Consider the following 18,123-nt stretch of genomic DNA (forward strand, 5'->3'; position numbering starts at 1 on the left):
TCACACCTATCATCAATATTCATCATCACACCATCCGCACTTTGCCCATCACCTCCATCGATCCCAAGGCAATCCCGCCGGCGATGTCCGTGGAGATGCATCCCACCATCACTCGGCTCCAGTCTTTCCATTGTCGTCGGCTTCATCCGCCCAGCGACGCCTTCCATCCGGCAGGCATCCCAAGGTGCGTAAGGTTGCCCATCTGACACTGCCGGATGCACCCACTCCCTACCGAGAGAACATCTACCAACCGACCGAGTCTCTCCCGACTCTGCGGTCTGCTCAGGGCTCCGAGAGGACTCGCATGCCGCACGACCAGGAAGCCGCCCTCTCTGCTCGCCATTCGCGATCTCTGCATCCGGCCGCTGCAGCCCGCTCGCCTCTGGAACCCGAGCAACCTCCCTCGGCATTGGGTCGACCCCAGTCTGCCGCCAGTGCATCCGCTAGTGCATCAGCCAGCATCCATTCACACTCGCTCGCCCAAGCACGTATGGGCTCAGTTGATCCTATGGCTTCCAACACCCCACCGGCCAACCTGCGATTTACCCGACCCACACGGCCGTCAATCCAAACCGATCGGACCAGAGCCGCGGCCCTTCAGCACCAGTCCGTTGTCTCTCCCCAGGAGGCCCAAGAGAATCTGCGGCAGCTGAGGGAGCTGCTTCAGAACGAACTCACCTCCACACTGCATCCGACTTCCACCAACCGACATGCTGGTACACAGCCGCCGCAACGCTCTGTTCCAACGGCGCCCGAGCCCTCGACCAGCGCCTCGGCCGGATCCGCCAAACACAAGCCTTACGATCCAGAGGCGGTTCGTGCGTACATGCAGCGGAAGCTTGCGGAACGGGAGCGACTGAAACGCCAGATGGAAGAAGAGCGACTGGAGCGCGAAAGGCAGAAACGAGCCAAGCTCGAGCAGCTGCAGAACTACCGGCGAATGCAGCGGAAGGCCCCGAGTGTGCCGCAAAAACCTGACCCGGCCTCGGCTATGTCGCTGTCTCCACGGATCAGCGGGCTGGGCTCGGCATCGGCAGAGCGGCTGGCATCTCATGGCGACTTTGACTTTGACGACACCAACGAGAACCATGGCGATCTGTACCCGGAGCTTGGTCCAGAGACTGAGTTTAGGGACGGCATCTTCGATACTATGGCTTTGGACGACAGCGATTTCGATTCCGAGGTTCTCTCTCACAGCCCATTCCCCCAGCAAGTCCCTCAGCAGGTTCCCCAGAACATGGCCTCGCAGTCGCTTCGCTCGCACGTCGAGTCCGTCGATATTGCCAACGGACCACACCGGAGTATATCGCGGCGGCAGCAAATGGTATCTGCGGAAAGCGAGTCTGTCGGCGCCAAGTACACGTATCGAGAGACAGCAGTGCGCCCTGATGCTGGAACTTCTGGATATCGAGCGCCATCAGCACACAGCAGCGCTGAGGGCACTGGGACTCATCCCTTCCGAGTTCCCACCCAAACGGCACCCGCAACTGAGCGAAAACCTGTGCCGCCGACCGTCGCAGACAACAAGGCGCTCCTGAAGAACTCCTATGACCGCCTGGATGCCCTCTTGCGGACGGCCGAGACAGTACAGAGCCAGCTCTCGGCGCTGAGCGGCCGAGCAAGCTACCAGCGACGCTCTCCTCCGGCCGAAGTTGCGGGGATTCGGGAACAGCCTTCTGTTGCTCGAGTCGAGCCGTCGCCGCCCCCACGTCCACCATCGCCATACAACCAGTATCCTGCCCGCACCGAGTCGCCCAGGTCATATTCCCCGCCGCCCAAGCGGCCCCTCTCTGCTGCAAGCTCGTACTCGAACATGTCCCAGGGCGATGAGGCCTTCGCGGACATTGGCGTCGGCTCCTTCCGCGCCTTCACCAAGCACTATGCCGAGCGCCGCAAGTCCATGAGTAGCATCGGCACAGCTCCCGACGCCGATGCAGCTGCCGAAGCTTTCGAGATCCAAAAGTCTGCGCGGCATGTCCCTGATCAAAGCATGGCGTCCCTGGACGATCATGATGGCGATTCGGAGCTCGAGTCGTCGCTCTATGACGTGAGCTATTCGAAGGAGCACGAGTATGCGCTCCTCGACCGTCCAGGATCCTCCCGCCCAAGCTTCCTTGATCTGGCGGAGCGCACACCCCCTCGCTCCAAGCCGTCCCTGCACGACTTGGTGCGTGCCCACGATATCTATGCGCCAAGACCGGCCTCGCCTCGGCACACCTCTGGAGATCCCTACAGCACCATCAACATATTCGAGCGCAAGTATCGGCAGCAATCGCATCGGCGGTCGTCTCAGTCAAAGGAGCCGCTGAAGGCCCTCCCGGATGGATACCCGGCACTGCCAAGCGGCACTGCGTCCCCGGCGCTGTCCAGCATATCCGACATCCATGATGCCTTTGAGGCCTCCACCGGCAGTGTATTGGTGAAGGCAGACGAGCTCCAAGTCGATCCTGATCACGGCCTGGGTGCGGACGCTGCCAGACTCCAGGGCCCGGTTCCCGGCCGCTTCAGCTTCCCCGCGAGCGCAGATGTCCCAACCGAGAGCTGGATTCGAGACTCTGTCAACGAAAGCGTCATTGAGGCGTCCATGCCTTCCATCGTATCCGAGATTGAGCATGTCGGCAGCAAGCCGGCTGTGGGTGTGCCCATCGGAACGAATGTGCAGCCGCCAGTGACCCGTCGCCCTGTGGCCACCGAGCAATCGATGCACACCACCGCGACATCGCGCAGTGACCAGGCTTCCGGCCGTGACCCCACCACCAGCACCTTTGACTCTGAGACCACTTCATCTCGGACACCGTCCGGCACAAGCTACTCGGAGCCTTCACAGTATGGTCGCGGTTTCCACCACCATCAGCAGCAGCACCACCATCACCACCATCAGCAGCCGCAACAACAGCATTCTTCGCATGCCCATCTCAATGCTGGTCTGCGACTTTCCCCTCGGTCGCTGTCACGAAAGTGAGTGAGGTGGCACAACTAACTCCACGATGCCCCGCTGACGCCCGTGGCAGACAGCACCAGCAGATTGCTGCTCAAGTCATGTACCAGTCCTCGTTCTGACTCCGTTCCTTCGACGTGACACAGGTTGATGGCCGAAATCCGTGTGCTCGAAGTCATCGAGGAGTCTCGCGTCCAGCTCGAACAGCTGGATCATTATCGCGGCGTCACAATCGCACAGCAGGAAACAGTCGCGTATGTTAACAAAACGTCCTCGCCAGCTCTCGCAGCTTGGCCTGGCATCGGTGCTGTTGCTTTCAGCTGGCATTTTGATATCGCTGACCAAGTCGCCTGTGCCTCTGCCCTCCTTTCAAACCCACATCGCAGGCTTTCTCAGCTCATGCTTGATCGCCAACGGCGCCATGAGATGGATCTAAAGTTGGCACAACTTGACCGCGAGCGGCAGGAGGAACAGCACCGCAGTCGTCGCGTGCCGTCACCACCCCAGGGGCATGACCACGAGTACAGCTCAGCATCGTTCGAAGACATATCCTCGCTTGGCTCGTCAGAGGGAAGTTCCGATACAGCCACACCTGATCTCGATCGGTACAAAGTTGCCCCGGGGCGGTCGCCAGATCCCCGGCTCGACGCTGTCGACGCAGATATTGCGGAGGAGATTGGTCAAGACACAGCACAGGTGTGTATCGTCGGATGCCTATATGCTGGAACGGGTTCTCATTGACCTTTGTCTCTCGCTTGCATGTGCCAGGACGAGTCTGTTGTGTACATCGAGCCAGTCTCGGAAGCTGTGGTAAGCTGGGAAAGCGGTGGTGTCCGAGTGCCTCGATCTCAGCTGGATTGGTATCGGCGCTGTCTGTCCGCTGCGACGACTCACCAAGCCAGCTATACACTTGATGTGTGGTTGTTTGATCCAGATCGAAGATGAGAGCAGCGCGCCGGAGATGATGGAAGTGGACGAGCACCAAGTAGGTTACGGGGAGCATCGATCGCTTTGTGATGTACAACGCATCATCCGAGCGGCACACTGTGAAAGAGAGGCCCGACCATACCGATAGCCACTGACCGAGCGTCTGGATCAGGCCGCAGACGACCAACGCACTCGATTGCACCACGATACCACGTCTCTCTCGGTAAGTCCACGGACAAATGGCCACAACAGACACTGCATCAGGCGATCACGCCGATCGACATTTGCTAATTTAAGCACGTGTGCTCGGTCTATGCAATCACCGTTGTGGACCCGGCAGGCCAGCGGCAATTTGGCGATGGAGCTGAAGCGGCGCGAGTTGGTGCTTGAGGAGCGGCTCAAGGCCGAGCTGCACGCCATTCAGCTCGATCGACAGCGTCATGCCACGGATCCAAGACACGACGACTTGGGCCACAGTCTGGTATGATATGGGTGCTTGTGGGATCGTCTGTGCATAGCACGATCCAATGCTGCCCGAACAGTCAATCGGCACATCCTCATCTGATCAAACATTTGACCGTCCCTCTCGCAGGAGCATGCGCTTTATATGCAGTATGCGGCGGAGAAGGCCGAGATCGCCCTGAAGTGGAATGCGGTGCGTTGCCTGAACGGTTGTTGCCTGCGGGATGCCGAGTGCTTGTTGATGTCGGCCGAGTATCGAGCATGTCAAGTCGACCGCTCCACCTGTGCCGCTGGTGCATGAGGCGCTTACCGCTGTTCGATCGCTCAACAGGCCCTTCGAGAAGAGCGTCAAGAGAAATCTGCGATTGCTACTGCCGAACAGCTCACTGCACAGCATGCATCTGCCCCGGAGTCGGTCTTGGAACCCATCACAAGCGGCGTGGACGTGGCCGAGCCCTCGGAACGCACCCAGCCAGCCGAGTGCGTCAAGGGCCCTGTGGCCGATTTCGGCATCACCCCCGTGGACGAAGCCATCAATCTGATCGCCACTCTGAACAAACAAGGGCACGACTTTCGTGTCCCGATACCGCCGCCACTCTCGATGCCTGGGACAGAGTTTAGCAAGCAGACGAGTCACGGTTCATCGGCCTTGCCAGCAGATGCGGCTCAGAGTCCCTTGCCTGGGTCGCCGATCCAAAGCGCCGATGCCGGCGCGCTCTCGTACCGTCCTGAAGAGTCATTTATGTCGATCGAGGAGGACGTCCCTCTGGATCTGGGCTCCGTCGAGATCGATGCGGAACGTGTCTCTGCACAAACGGCACAGTCGCTGATGAGTACGGAGGAGCCGGTTGTCTCTGTCACCGAGACCTCGTTCCAGGCGGGTCGCTCTGCTCCACCACCTGCAATAGCTGCGTTTGGCCGCGAGAGCGATTCGGACTCGTCGCTGCTTCGAGGAAAAATCGAACTCGCCCGGCAGACAGTGCAGTCGGATGCCATCGAGCGGAAGAAGGCAAAGTTGGCCGAGTCGCGGAAGCTTGCTGAAGGCCTGCTTGAGGAGCGACTCAATCAAGATAGGCAGCGACGAGAACTAAAACGCGAAACGAAAGAGATCAGTCGCCTCCTGGACAAGATCCTGAGCCCAGCTCCGCTGCATCAAGGCACGGAGAGTAGGTCTGTGTCGGCCGAGGTGCCTGGAGCCGCAGCACACAGCATCCAGGCTCCAGCCGAAGGATTCGCCATTGCGAGTCTTCAGGGCCAACTCACCGCCTCCAAGTACACACCTGTCGTCGCCCGCGCCGACACGGCAGTCAAACCGATTCCCACTTCTGGGAGCGTGTCTCAAGATCACCATCGCCATGCGAGCATTCCTGAAAGCATTGACTTTGTGAGCGATGCTGCAGAAAGTCTCGGGTCTATAGCTGAGAGCGTCGTTGTCGAGTCCGAGATCGCGACGCCGGTCGCCCTTCAGCCCTCCGAGCAACCGGTGCATATCCAGCACGATCCAACGGCAGTCACCCTTTCCGCGATACAACCACCCGACCAGTCAACTGCACCCGAGGTCGCTACCGACGAAATCATCGAAGAGCAGTCAGCCCAGCCGATTTCATCCGTCGCCAGCTCCGGTGTTCCGCTCTCAGCCAGAGACTCTGCAAGATTCGGTGCTTCGTTGCTGGAAGCGCCTGTTGGTGGCATGGCGTCAGACGGACGACCGGCAGAAATCGTCAGCCAAGTCCAGCATCCCGATCTACAGTACACAAGCATTGTCGCCGACACCGAACCCCAGTACCCAACTGATTTTGAAGATTTCGAGAAATCCGCTGCAGCGGAAGAACAGGAGGACAGTCTGTCACTGGAAGGCGAGTGCACACATCTCTCGCTCGCTCGTTGTGTCTATGAGACAGTTTCGGATCGCCATTGTTTGGCGAGGGCGATATCACTGATAACACTTCTCCCGGCTCTGCCTTTCCATATGCAGATTTAGAAATCAAGACCCGGATCCTGGCCCTCCAAAAGGAGGTGCTGCTCAAACGAAAGCAAGCCGATGAGCTGCTCCAAAAGAAGCAGCTGCAGCGAACACTTGCCAAGCAAAAGATGTATGAAGCGGAGCTGAAGCTCAAGAGCGAGCTCAGTTTGCTTGACCACTTTATCGAGAAAACCTCGACCGAGATTGACCATCTGGGCGGCCCATCGAAATCGATTGACCAGCTGCCTCCATTTGATATCAACGACGTCAAGCGCACGGGCAAGGCAAAGTCCAGCGTGAGCCCAGGCCCAAATGTCCCACAGGTCGGCTCTGCTTCTCAAACACCAGCCAGTCATTCTACTCATCCCATCGACGCCGAACCCAGAGCTATGTCGCCGCGTGTTCCCGACACCTTGCCGGCGAGTGAGTACGCGGCCAAGACATCTCCGCCCCCAGAAGAAAGCTTGATCGAAGAGCATATCTCCCAGGCAAACTCGGTGGACATGTCCGCGGCCGACTCGATCAGCAGCTTCCATGTTGATGTCCGCGAACCGATCATCCCAGACGATCGGGCTGACGCAGTTTCCCGAACAGCGGCCGACGCGCCCGGCGCTGACGTGGATATGAATGAAGTCGAAGAAAGCATTGTGTCGACACCTGCGACCGACAACAGTCAGGTGGATCGGATGTCCCTGGAACAACCCGTGCCAACGACCATTGAGCATGCTGCCAAAGCTCTTGCAATCGGATCAGCAGCACCTGTCGACGGATCGATGGACCTCTCGATGCCGGAAGAGCATGCCGAGGTCTCGGTGGCCTACTCTGACGATGCCTTCGAATCACTCGATCTTCGGCCTGACGACTCGGAGCAGGCTTACCAAGCATCACAGACACCAACTAATATCCCGAACCATCAGCCTGTCGAGCAACCTTCTGTGGATCGACTCAGGAAGTCAAAGACCCCACATGATCCCCAGCAGCCGGAAACCAGTACTGTCCTCGTCAGCGAGGTCTCAGAGGATATTCAGGAAGATATCGTGCCCGAAGAACCCAGGTGCGAGAGTCAAGACGATATCGCTCTCGAGGGATCCGGACACCTTGAGTTGCAGGCGGCGCAGAATGTCGCCGAGATTTCGTCGGAGATGGCGCAGGATGCTGTCCGTCGGCGCGACTCCGATGCTGTCTCCCAGCCGGCCTCTCAGAGCAGCCTGAAAGATGCAGCATTGAGCGACAACGATGCAGCCGCTGGGTCGCATCCACCCATCACAGCCAAAGTCGAAGCGTTGCCCTCAAGCCATGTGCCAATGGACGAGTACCCCGAGTTGTTTGAAACTGATCACATCTCTGAAGAAATTGAGGGCCGCTCGGAAGGGGCCATTGCTGAACAAGCCCTGACCATCGATCAGCCGCTTGAGCCCGCTACAGGCACCTCACAACTAGCTTCTGCCCCTGCTTCCAATGAGCCCGAACCACATCTCCGAGCGGGCGATCTTGACGCAGATACTGTCGATGAGGTCCAGAGCGCTCCAATTGACTCGCAGATGTTGTCATCCTGTGATCAACGGGCAGCCGAGCCAGCGCATGGCAAGGAAGCTGAAGATATGGACCACGCCATGGGACAAGAAGCTGAAGACCAACGGCTCGACACATTCTCACAGCCACTGATTCGAGATGTGGACCTTTCCGAGATGGCTCAACCCATTCGATTGAATGGGAGACAACAACCGCCGTACACCCTCAGACCAGACACCTGCTGATTCGCCGACAGAGAAGAGCCTCTTCAGCGATCAAGATCTCGCACCGGTGCCACTGGGGTCGGAACTTGAGAGTGTCATTCCAATGAGTCCTATTTGCCAGCACCACCTAAGGACCTTGTCGACGACCACATTGAAGAAATCATTTCGGAAAAGCCTTTCGACAGCAGCCTTGAGCTCGAGAACGAGTACGAATCGCAAGGTCGTGTCATCTGAGTTGACAAGCGAAGCTCGGTACATCTCTGGATTATCGACCGAATCGCTCATAAGTATCCGTGAGCACCTCGCGATCCCAACTGAGGAGTTGGACCAAGCGCCCGGCAAAGAACTGGCCCAAGTGCTGACCGAAGCGGCCTCAAATGTATGGCCTGACATGCCGAGTGAAGCAATAGCCGAGAAGCCAGCAGGTGGACTGCCAGCAGAATCGCAGGGCGTGGCACTCTCTAAACCTGAAACGAGGCCAGGCGTAAACAGCACGAATAGGCTTGGCTCAAAGTCCACCCAACGAACCCCTTGATGTTTGGGACACCCATGACGAGCCTCTCATGGTGAAGGGCGTTTTGATAACCGAAGACCGACCGCAGGCCTGGCTTGGATAGCAACACGAACGGGATGAGGGAAGGGATTCCTGCCGTACACATGCCAGCTACTGAGATCCAGAGCGCAATGGCACTGCAATCACGCCGACCATCGGAACGAGCAAATGGCCGAGCACATCTGCGATGTTATCTTTGAGCCGCTACTAGACGGATCCGTTGAAGGTATGTCTTTTCGAGGCTCTCTGTCATGCGTCTTGTCGGAACAGCCGCTAATCCAGTCTTCACACAGCTATGCTGAAACTACGGCATCATGTCGCTGCGACCGGCAATGTTGCCCGCGATAACTCGGCTGCAGAGCAGCAGTTGGCCCTCGACGCGCGACCAGAACAACCGCAGTCTCAAGCCCAATATAACGAGTCAGTTGTCGACATCATCACGGATATGATCCTCGCCGATATACTGAAGGATCCGGCGTTGGATGCTCTGTCCAAAAATCAAGACGCTCCGGCAGCTGAAACGGCAACTGTGCAAGGGCAATCCGCACCCCCGACCGAGTATATTCAAACAGAGACCCAACCTATCGAATCAGAAGGGGAGCAGCCCGTGGCGTTGCCAGAAGCAATCGTACTGAAACCAACAGTCGAAGCGCACACGACTATCGTCGAGCCACGGCCACCCAGCGAGCCAACCGAGGCAGCATCACTCACCCCGGAATATGCCCTGGGTGTCGTTGACTTGATTCTGAAAGAATACGAAGCCCACAAGGCCTCGGTATCGAAGCAGCAAGGCGTCACTCCGGCGTTGCATTCGACGTATATCTCGCGGCGATTCATGCGCACGCTGAGCCAGAGCACGCCTTTCCGCAACCCAATCTTCAACCAACTCGTTGTTGACGCCTTCAACCAGGCGACGAAGGAAATGGCACCGTTCACCAACCAAAGCATCAGTCAACTCCTTATCTGCCACAAAACGGCAGTTACCGCAAGCACGAGCACCGACATCCAAAACGTAAAGAGCATCATTGTGGACTGGATGCTATACTCGAAGGAGTATGGGGAGAATTTGGATGCGCTACTGATCAAAGAAGTCAAGGTGCAGGAGCGGCGGTGGCTCAATACCGATCTGATGGCACCGCTCGTCAAGGAGCAATGTGCAGAGAGCATTTGGCAGCGTCTGCTCGAGGACACTGTCGCCTGCGTCCGACGCACCACTCAAGCCAAGTGGTAGAAGGCAGCTTCACAATCCGCCCTGTTTGAAAGACGACAGTCCGGAACACGGATGGGTTGGATAATATTTTCGGCCGCTTGGTTGAATGGCGTTGATGGGCACTCACACGGTTATGATGTGCTGGGTTGGTGGGATATGGGCGGCAGATATTGGGCTTGACACTATGGAGCAGAGATAATAATACCGACTTGGTCGTATGTGTATCCCCAGCCTTGGACTGTACGAGATGCGCCGAATCTATGCTCGATCCAGCGGGTGTCTCGCATTGGATCGTCTTGGAGCCTGGTCCACTCATGTACAACACCAGCACAACACCAGCACAACACCAGCATAACATCTGTACTCAACGAAGCCACCACGACCTGTTCTTGCATCCCGCTCGACACCAGCACTCGTCCCTGCCAGTTAGTTGCACCCTGGATCGCACTGACTCCCTTTACTCCATCTGGACACCCCGACTGTCTCTCCATCCACACCCAGTCCACATTCTCGATCCAGCTCGAGACCAGCAACCCCTCTGACCAGCTGTTCCCCAGCACCACACCAGCCACATCATTGGTGCTGGTGACCGAGATGCATCCACCCCCTGACAGCGCCCACCTGACAGCCACAATCCTCGACAACACAATCCTCGACAACACAACCCCTGGCGGCCACAACCCCTGTCGTCCAACTCTGGCCACATCAACCCAAGCCCCCGCCAGCACGTTGCTGTCTCGCGGCCAGCACAAACATCAACACCCAGGACACACCAGCAGCCCAAGCAGCGCCCTGTGCCGAGCACCAACTACACCGGCATTGGCCCAACTCTATCGACCACTGCCGACCACTCCTCTCCACCCCTCCCCCTGAATCCAGCTGACACCACAAATGCACATCCACCCCCCACATCCTCGTGCATCGCACCGCCGGGGATTGTGGGCTGAGTCGGGTGCAGTTGCATCCATGCCTGGCACCTCCCAGCGATCCAACATCCACCCCTTTTGTTGACGATCGGGTGCCTGCTCTCCCCGACATACCCGTGCGATCTCGCCGTCGGGCGACAACAGCACCAACAACTGGACCCTTGCATGCCACTGTTGGCGCCTTCCGCCCGGCAGGTGCCTCGGCTGCCCGCTTTGAAGCAGGCAGTCGTCTGAGCCCAGGAATAGCCGGTGCTGGCGCATAACGCTTCGCTCGCATGCCTCTTGCTGGGCTGGGCTGAGCACTCGATGCCTTGGGCAATCAGCGATCATCTGCCGCATATAGCAGACCCGCTTGGCTGTTTGTGCTGGGCCGTCTGAGTGCGGCCGCCATATATCACGGTGCGCTCCCTGCGGGCCAGCGGGCCTGTGAGTCAGAGACTGGCTCCGGCCATGGGCATTCTTCGGTTGAACCGGAGTAACTGCACAGCGACAACTGGACCGAGTATCGCCATCCCCAGCCGATCCCGCGCCAACTGCCCTGCAAACGAGGCTGCGCTGTAAGCCCGCCGACTCTCTGTCGTCTGCGATGCTGTCGATGCTGTTGTGCGGTGTGCTGACTGTGAGTCTTGGGCTGCCAGGCTGATTGCTGGCTGGCTGGCTGACTGGCTGGGCGGGTGTACCGCAAAACTGGCTACGGTGCAGGCCGCTTCCGACACCTGCATTTCTGAGCAAATCCTCGCGTTTCGCAGCGCTGGCGAGACTCGCCCTCAGGCCTCGTCCCAGAGCCCTCCTCTTCCATCTTGCTGCCCTCCAGACCGGATCCAGCATGGACCCACCGGGTCCTCCCAAGCCCGCCCCCACCCCGAAAACCAAGCGGGCGTGCGATGGTATGTGCCGATCCCATCTGCCCCCAGATCGCTCCCGGCCCCGTTGCCGATATGTCCGTCGACTGCCAAACGCCCAGATTAGCCGCGAGTCGCCGCTCACAACCACACGCCTGCATCTGCATCTGCATCTGCATCTGCACAGTCTGCCGCATCAAGCGGGTCAAGTGCATCGGCGAATACCCATGCGAAGCCTGTCGGGCAAGCGGAATCCTCTGCAGTGAGTATCGAGCGGGCGAGCAGCCTCACTCCATCCCATCGATCGCGATGCGACGACGTCAACCCAGGTGTCTGGCTCTGGGCCCTCGCAATCACTGCTCACGACGTGCAGCTGCATCGAGTTGCAGGCACCAGCCAGACATCTTCCTCATACTGTGCACATCTCCATGCTGGCCTGCGTCCCCGCTGATCCGCATGCCTGCTTGCTCTCCAGCCTACTACACTCCTCCGAGGAAACGCGGACCGCAGAAGACTCGCCATCACCCAGCTGCAGGAGACTCGTCCAACTCGTGGATCAGCGCGACGGCCTCCAATTTGCCGGATATCAAAGCCCTTCGATCCGAGTCTTTGATGCAGCCTTGGCAGATTGGCTCGCACAGGACGCCGTGGCTGCTCCCGATCGATCGACGCCGTTTGGCCATGGTGCGCCTCCATGCCGATCGCACTCGCTTGGCTCGACCAAGGACAAAGCAGAGGATGTAAAACTAACCACCCGCCGTCTTCGCAACGGAATCATCAACCGATGCAGGGCAAAACACCCTCGGCATTTACTGGGGTATGTGACCGACTGCTGATGCTGCAGATGGTGCTGCGGCGGATGGCCAAGCCTGCGCTGCACGGACGACGTCGGCCTCTGGGGCAGATCAGCATCAGCATCAGCATCAGCATCGCATCGGCATCGACATCGGCTTGCTGTGGCAGAATGAATACTGGTGGGAGTGGGTGTGGCGCCGGCTGCCTGATGTGCACCGCGAGTTGCCATGACGACCAGGAAGCCGTGATCGCTGGAGCCGACCACTCACCCGACTTGCTTTTGTCCTGGCCCGCTCCGACCACCAATGCCGTCTCGCCGTCGATCCATCACGCTCGGCATCATTGGGCGGCACTCCAACGTGCTGATCGGATACCGCCCCTGGCTGCCACCCGGAATCGTGCTCGTCGATCTGGCATCGGACCTGCCTGACCCGATCCACACCGACAACTATCCAATCGATGCCGGTGGACTCACCGCTCGCTCGCACAGTCAAGAGCACGACCAGCAACTCGGCAGTGCTCATGGGGGCAACTGCCATGGGCGGAGCCACCCTCGTCGAGCGTTCCTCGGTCTGCACGAGGAGCCATCGACATTGACTCTGACATCGCATGCCGTCCGACGGGCAAGCCCGAGGCACCGACATCCGAGGTCCTTCCATTCCCACTAAATGCCACCGGGCAGATCACTGGGATGTTCTTTGAGCACCTCGGACTGACAATGGACTTTGTCGACCCGGCTGCGTTCCGCGCCGAGCTGGCCAGGGAACGCTACTCCGAGGTACAGACGATTCTGGACAGGGCGACAGCGGGTGGTTTGGACGACGATTCGCAGGAGGAGACGGAGACGGAGGTCGTGGGATAGGTGTGTGATTGGCGAGCCAGACAGTAGCAAGTCGCTCTGATCGATGCCCGCCGGATGCTGTGCATGGTCGCGATGCAGAAGTCGTCGATGACACCGAGCACACATCTGGCCATATGGAGGCAACGGCGGCCGCTCTGAACAGCAAGGCGATCCAGAGGACGACCAGAGCACGGCATCGATGCTGTGGAACGAATCAGGATGGCATTGTGGATCTGGATGGCGTCGCTGTCTCGGTGATCGGTCGGGAGCCAATCGACAGCCGCAACGTCCTCGACTGCCTCTCCCACAAGCCCACCCATGTCTCCATCTGCCTCGCCATGCGCCTCGATTCCCGAGCAGACACTGACGACTCGCCACTCTCTTGCATCTCCAATCCACACGCACACTCAAGCCCTTCCTGTTCCTCGTCTGGTCCATGTGTCTGGCGGTCGCTCACGACGACCGTCTCAGCGCATCCCTCGGCCTCTCGGCCCCCGCCCACACCGGAAAGCCTTGGCCGACCAGTGCCGCATCTACACCCAGCGACTCCACGACCACCCGTGTCTGCAAGTCTTGCAAGCCGTGGTCATCATCTGTGGAACGAGTCTGTCGACTGGATCCGGCGCCAGCACCGGCCACACCTACTACACAGGTAACACACTGCTGATCATTGGATCCTGGCTCGCGATGCCTCGCTGTTCGTGGGAGTGACTCGATCCCCATCATGCAGGGCTCGCCTGGAACATGGCCCAGGATCTCGGGCTACATCTCAGTCTCGACAGCCACGGCAGTTGGACTGCTCCGGGTCCGCACCACACAGGATCGGCCCTGAGTCACCCATCCGAGACCCCACTGCCACAAGCACCCACGGCATCCGCCTCTTCGCAGTCTGCACGCCCCAACCCAGAATGCCAGTCACTATCCATTCCCATGGCACGATCTGGAACGACAAGCCGTGTGTCCTCGGAGCTGCGATATCGCCGGATGACGCTTCTCGCCCTGATTCTGTTTGATCGTCTCGGAGCTCTGATGGCTGGGCGATGCCCGGTCATTCCCGACGATGGTAAGGACGCAGCCGCCCGACACCGAGCGCCATCTGGTCTGCGAGCAACCACAGAGCCCCCATCCTGCCTCGTCGCCGTCGCTTGGGTCTCTGTGGCAGCATTCCCCTGCACCGTTCCCCCTGAAACGCAGCGCCTCAAGGGATCGTCGCGTTGTGACACCACCCCGTGAGGCGCATGCGCCACGCCACACGGCCCTGGCTGTCGCTGCGAACATGAGCCAGGATGCCGGCCAGGGCGGGCTGGCGGTGCTGCTGCCCAGGGCCCTGGCTCCCCGTGCTGCATCGCTCCCGCACAGATGCAGGCACGGATGGGGTGTGGCGCACGCTGGTCCGAGATGCATTCTGCTGGTGCAGGCGGGCAGGCGTCTCGGTCGTGCCGATGCCTTTGCTCCCCTTGATCCATCCCGCTGATCCTGTCTCCTCCATCGCCTCGCTCAACGGTGCAACTCGGCGACAACACTCTGGATGACTCGATGGCTCCGCTCGCCAACCACCGTCGCTGCAACACCGTGCCGGTGCATCGGCCATCCAACCCTGTCCTGATCCCGGACCCGCACAATCTGACCATCGGCACCCGCACCAGGCTGGGACTCGTCGTTCCTGCTCGATGGATTCGACTCGCTCTACGAGGACATGTGCATATACGTCCACCTCGCCCACATCAGTGGCAGGCTCTCGTCCTTGATGGTGTCCCCGGTGCTGACGAGCCACCAGCGGGCAGATGGGTGCCGCCGAGGTCATTGTCGGTCTGCGGCCAGTGGTGGAGCAGTCTCTCGCCCGAGCACCAGCAATCGCCCAAAGGTGCCCTCGGCCTCCATCACCACCTGCACTCGTATTTTCACTCCCTCAACATCATTGCCCAGCGCCTCGCCTCGACGGCCCTCGCGGGTCGCTCCCACGGCCAGCCATTGCACAGGACCAACAGCGACACAACACCGCTCAACTCACACCCAAAGCAGACCAACGCCGATCCAGGGCTCCTGGTTCATCCACATCCACATCCACATCCACGACATCATAGCGGCCGTGGAGAAGCAGCAAAGGGTGGCATGTTCGAGAGCAGAAGCAGCCCTCTGCCCCAGACGGTGTCGGGATCGAGCCCGGTCGCTGGCGAGCCCGACACATGCAAAGCACCGGCATCACTCCACAACAGACCCACTGCGACCGCCATCATCCATTCGTCGGTAGCAGATCGTCGCTCTCTTGAACTCGATGCTGGCGATCTCTTGGAGAACCGTCTTGCGACCCCAACAAGCGCCTCGTCGGAAGAGCGTGCCGAGTCCGTGGAAACGCATGCGAACTCGGCAAGCCGATCCTCGGTCGATGCCATCGGCGACCAGACCACGGGAAGCAGCACTCTCTCGTCGAATGAGACGCATCCAAGCACTCGGGCAAGTGTCTCCGTCAACCACACAAGCGCCCTCGAGAGCGCAAAGTACATTCTCTCCTGCGTCGGCATCGGATCGGCATCCGCCTCGTCCGGGTTGGGTCTGTTTGACTCTGATCGCACACTCCAGGAGAACATGCCTTCCGGCCCATCCTCCCTGCTCCTCCCGGGCATGTCCTACTTTGTCATGACCGCCGCTACGGTGTACTTGGACACACTGGGCCACTCGTCCGACAGGAATCTGGCCCTCTCGGTTCTGGACTGCATCCTCGATTATCTCGATCAGGCACACCACCGTGGCGAGACATATGCTCGCCTGATCAGAGCGACCATTGAGAATGCACATCGGTCTCCATGCCCGCCGACAAATGGCGGAGATGCAGGTGCAAGTGTCAGTCCTGGCACAAGAACGCCGCTATGGCCTGGCGGGCTCGCGATGACGTCGGCCGACGAGCCTGGCATCGGCGCTGCCTCTTCCGCTCATGCTCGCCCCACTCTGTCGCCAACAGCATCTCGACCACGGCCCGCTGCACATATCCTGGACATTGCTGCTTCTGTTGCCGCTGAATTGCCTCCATCTGGATGCCACGATGCCGCCGGTCTGCAAATGCCGCTTACAGGATCGGCCGTCGGCGTGTCTGATGCACATCCTCGCGGCCATCTGGATGAGTTCGTCTGGCTTCTCCCTGGTCATTCCACTCTACCCACGATCGGTGCTGTTCTTTCGGCACCAGACAGCAACCAGCATGTGTCGCCGCTGGGAGAGACACTGGTGCTTGGTCGGCCGTCGAGGCTCCCTGCTCATGGAGTCTCATCACCAGGGACGACACCACTATTCTCGACGACAATGGCTGCTCGCCACGGAGACATCTCGATGAACCCATTATCGATCCCGGCGCCGACTCTTGGACAATATCCCACTGCTGCTGGACCATTTCCGACAGCTTCTCATTCGCACTCTGCCCATGACTCGCTTGCCTGGCCGGCATCGTCGCTGATGGCTCCGACTGTAGCGCCCGACCCTGTGGCTGTCGAGTCGATCACTCGCCACTCCCGACTCCATCCCCATCCCTATCGCCGCCGCTCGCATCCCATTCACTCCATCGAGGGCCAAACACCATTGCAGCATACTCAGCATACCCAGCATCACTCGCAGCATATTCAGCACCACTCGCATCCCGCCCAGCATCAGCTGCATCCGTATCAGCCGCAGCCTCGTCAGTCCATCCACGACCCTGGTATCAACAGCAACAGCCTTCTCAACGCCGGATCTGTCTGTGCTGGCGATCAAACCAACGGATTCTTCTTCAAGGCAGCCCATTCGTTTGATCAAATGCACCACTGGCTTTCTGGCTCGTTTCCAAGCGATCCGCCGGGGTTTGGTCATGATCTCTCCGAGGCATATCCACCAAATCACCTGGCCCTGTTCCAGCATCTCAGCAACACCACCAGAGCCACAGGTTCCAGTCGGCTCTCGGCAGCTATCGATACTACTGCAGCCAGGCTCGCTGGCCATGGAGGCTTTCTGGTGCCGCCTCTTGCCTCCGATCATGTGTCCAAGCCTGGTATCTCCAGCATATCGTCATCGACTCCAGCGCGAGTGTTGACACCATTGATCCCAATGGGTGTATCAACGCCGTCGAATGCCAACCCACTCGCTGCACAAGCACCACATCATCTCAAATCGTCACCAATTCTGTCCAATGCGACCACAGGCACCAACCAAGTCGGTCCGAGCAGGAACTGGAACAAGATGCCAGGTGCTGTCCGCCTGAGCAACTACAGCAGCTCCCACATCGGCGCTGAATCGGTTCCCGGAAGCACTTTTGCTGGAGATGCATCCAGCATGGAGGTCGACGAAGTACTCGGCGGTGGCGACGACCGGATCCATATCGACCCAAGAAGCACCCCTGATTCATCGAGACACTCTCTGTCGACGATCCCTGGTGCTCCAGCAGCCAAGACGGCCGTGGCAGCTGGTATGGGAAGTACCATGGATGCGACGGACGATATCGGCTCTCGTCAGGACAGCACTCAACAACCAAGTCTCAAAGACGCTGCCAACGTCGACACCAACCTGGTCGGCCAGATGCCAGCCATCAATCTGCCGCAAGGACTGCAGACTCCAGTTTCCTCTGGGCTCGTTGATCGTATCCCGGACAAAGTGAACGGACATGGAGCCGACAGCGCCGTCGTCCCAGCCAGCCATGACAGCACCATTCTGATGCAGACTAACAGAGAGACTGGTCCGAGTAATAAACCCACCGGTCTCTGCTACTCTGAGCACCCGAGCGTCTTTGACGTGGCCGCTGCCGGGTCAGCAGTCGACCTGGGCTCGCTGATGAGCATGGCCATGGCGGACTGGGATCCGAGTGTCGTCGATGACACCGACATGCCGTCCGGCTGGAGCACCATCAAGACCACCCTTCCCGACGACCGGCTTTGACTCGCGCCAGACAGGCCGGCACAGACTCGCTCGA

General features: G+C 59.4%; 2 protein-coding genes across 2 annotated transcripts; both read left to right on the forward strand.

Annotated features, from left to right (window-relative positions):
- Positions 1-2,969: 2,969 nt before the first annotated feature.
- BJ171DRAFT_492910 (uncharacterized protein) lies at positions 2,970-10,019 on the forward strand. The gene is made up of 12 exons (XM_053109855.1): positions 2,970-3,192; positions 3,325-3,634; positions 3,707-3,748; positions 3,873-3,923; positions 4,038-4,088; positions 4,206-4,346; positions 4,458-4,520; positions 4,659-6,183; positions 6,303-7,963; positions 8,037-8,539; positions 8,705-8,805; positions 8,873-10,019. Exons 1-12 carry the CDS (start codon positions 3,089-3,091, stop codon positions 9,808-9,810), a joined length of 5,490 nt encoding a protein of 1,829 aa, XP_052969582.1. The 5' UTR covers positions 2,970-3,088; the 3' UTR covers positions 9,811-10,019.
- Positions 10,020-11,165: 1,146 nt separating this feature from the next.
- On the forward strand, positions 11,166-18,089 carry BJ171DRAFT_638161 (uncharacterized protein; the record flags this gene model as incomplete). Its single annotated transcript, XM_053115736.1, has 11 exons — positions 11,166-11,272; positions 11,354-11,602; positions 11,685-11,819; positions 12,033-12,241; positions 12,402-12,541; positions 12,843-13,202; positions 13,412-13,513; positions 13,665-13,845; positions 13,924-14,256; positions 14,840-14,945; positions 14,978-18,089. 11 exons carry the CDS (start codon positions 11,166-11,168, stop codon positions 18,087-18,089), a joined length of 5,034 nt encoding a protein of 1,677 aa, XP_052969583.1.
- Positions 18,090-18,123: the final 34 nt, after the last annotated feature.

This window comes from Polychytrium aggregatum, assembly GCF_025602895.1.
Source record: "Polychytrium aggregatum strain JEL109 chromosome Unknown BJ171scaffold_7, whole genome shotgun sequence".
Classification (NCBI taxonomy): domain Eukaryota; kingdom Fungi; phylum Chytridiomycota; class Chytridiomycetes; order Polychytriales; genus Polychytrium; species Polychytrium aggregatum.

What these genes read in the sequence shown, in the direction of transcription:
- BJ171DRAFT_492910 (XM_053109855.1), top strand. Translation starts at nt 3,089, where the DNA reads ATGGCCGAAATCCGTGTGCTCGAAGTCATCGAGGAGTCTCGCGTCCAG. An exon ending in GGACAGTCTGTCACTGGAAG is followed by an intron (nt 6,184 to 6,302) that starts GCGAGTGCACAC and finishes TTCCATATGCAG; the next exon opens with ATTTAGAAATCAAGACCCGG. An exon ending in ACGAATAGGCTTGGCTCAAA is followed by an intron (nt 8,540 to 8,704) that starts GTCCACCCAACG and finishes ACTGAGATCCAG; the next exon opens with AGCGCAATGGCACTGCAATC.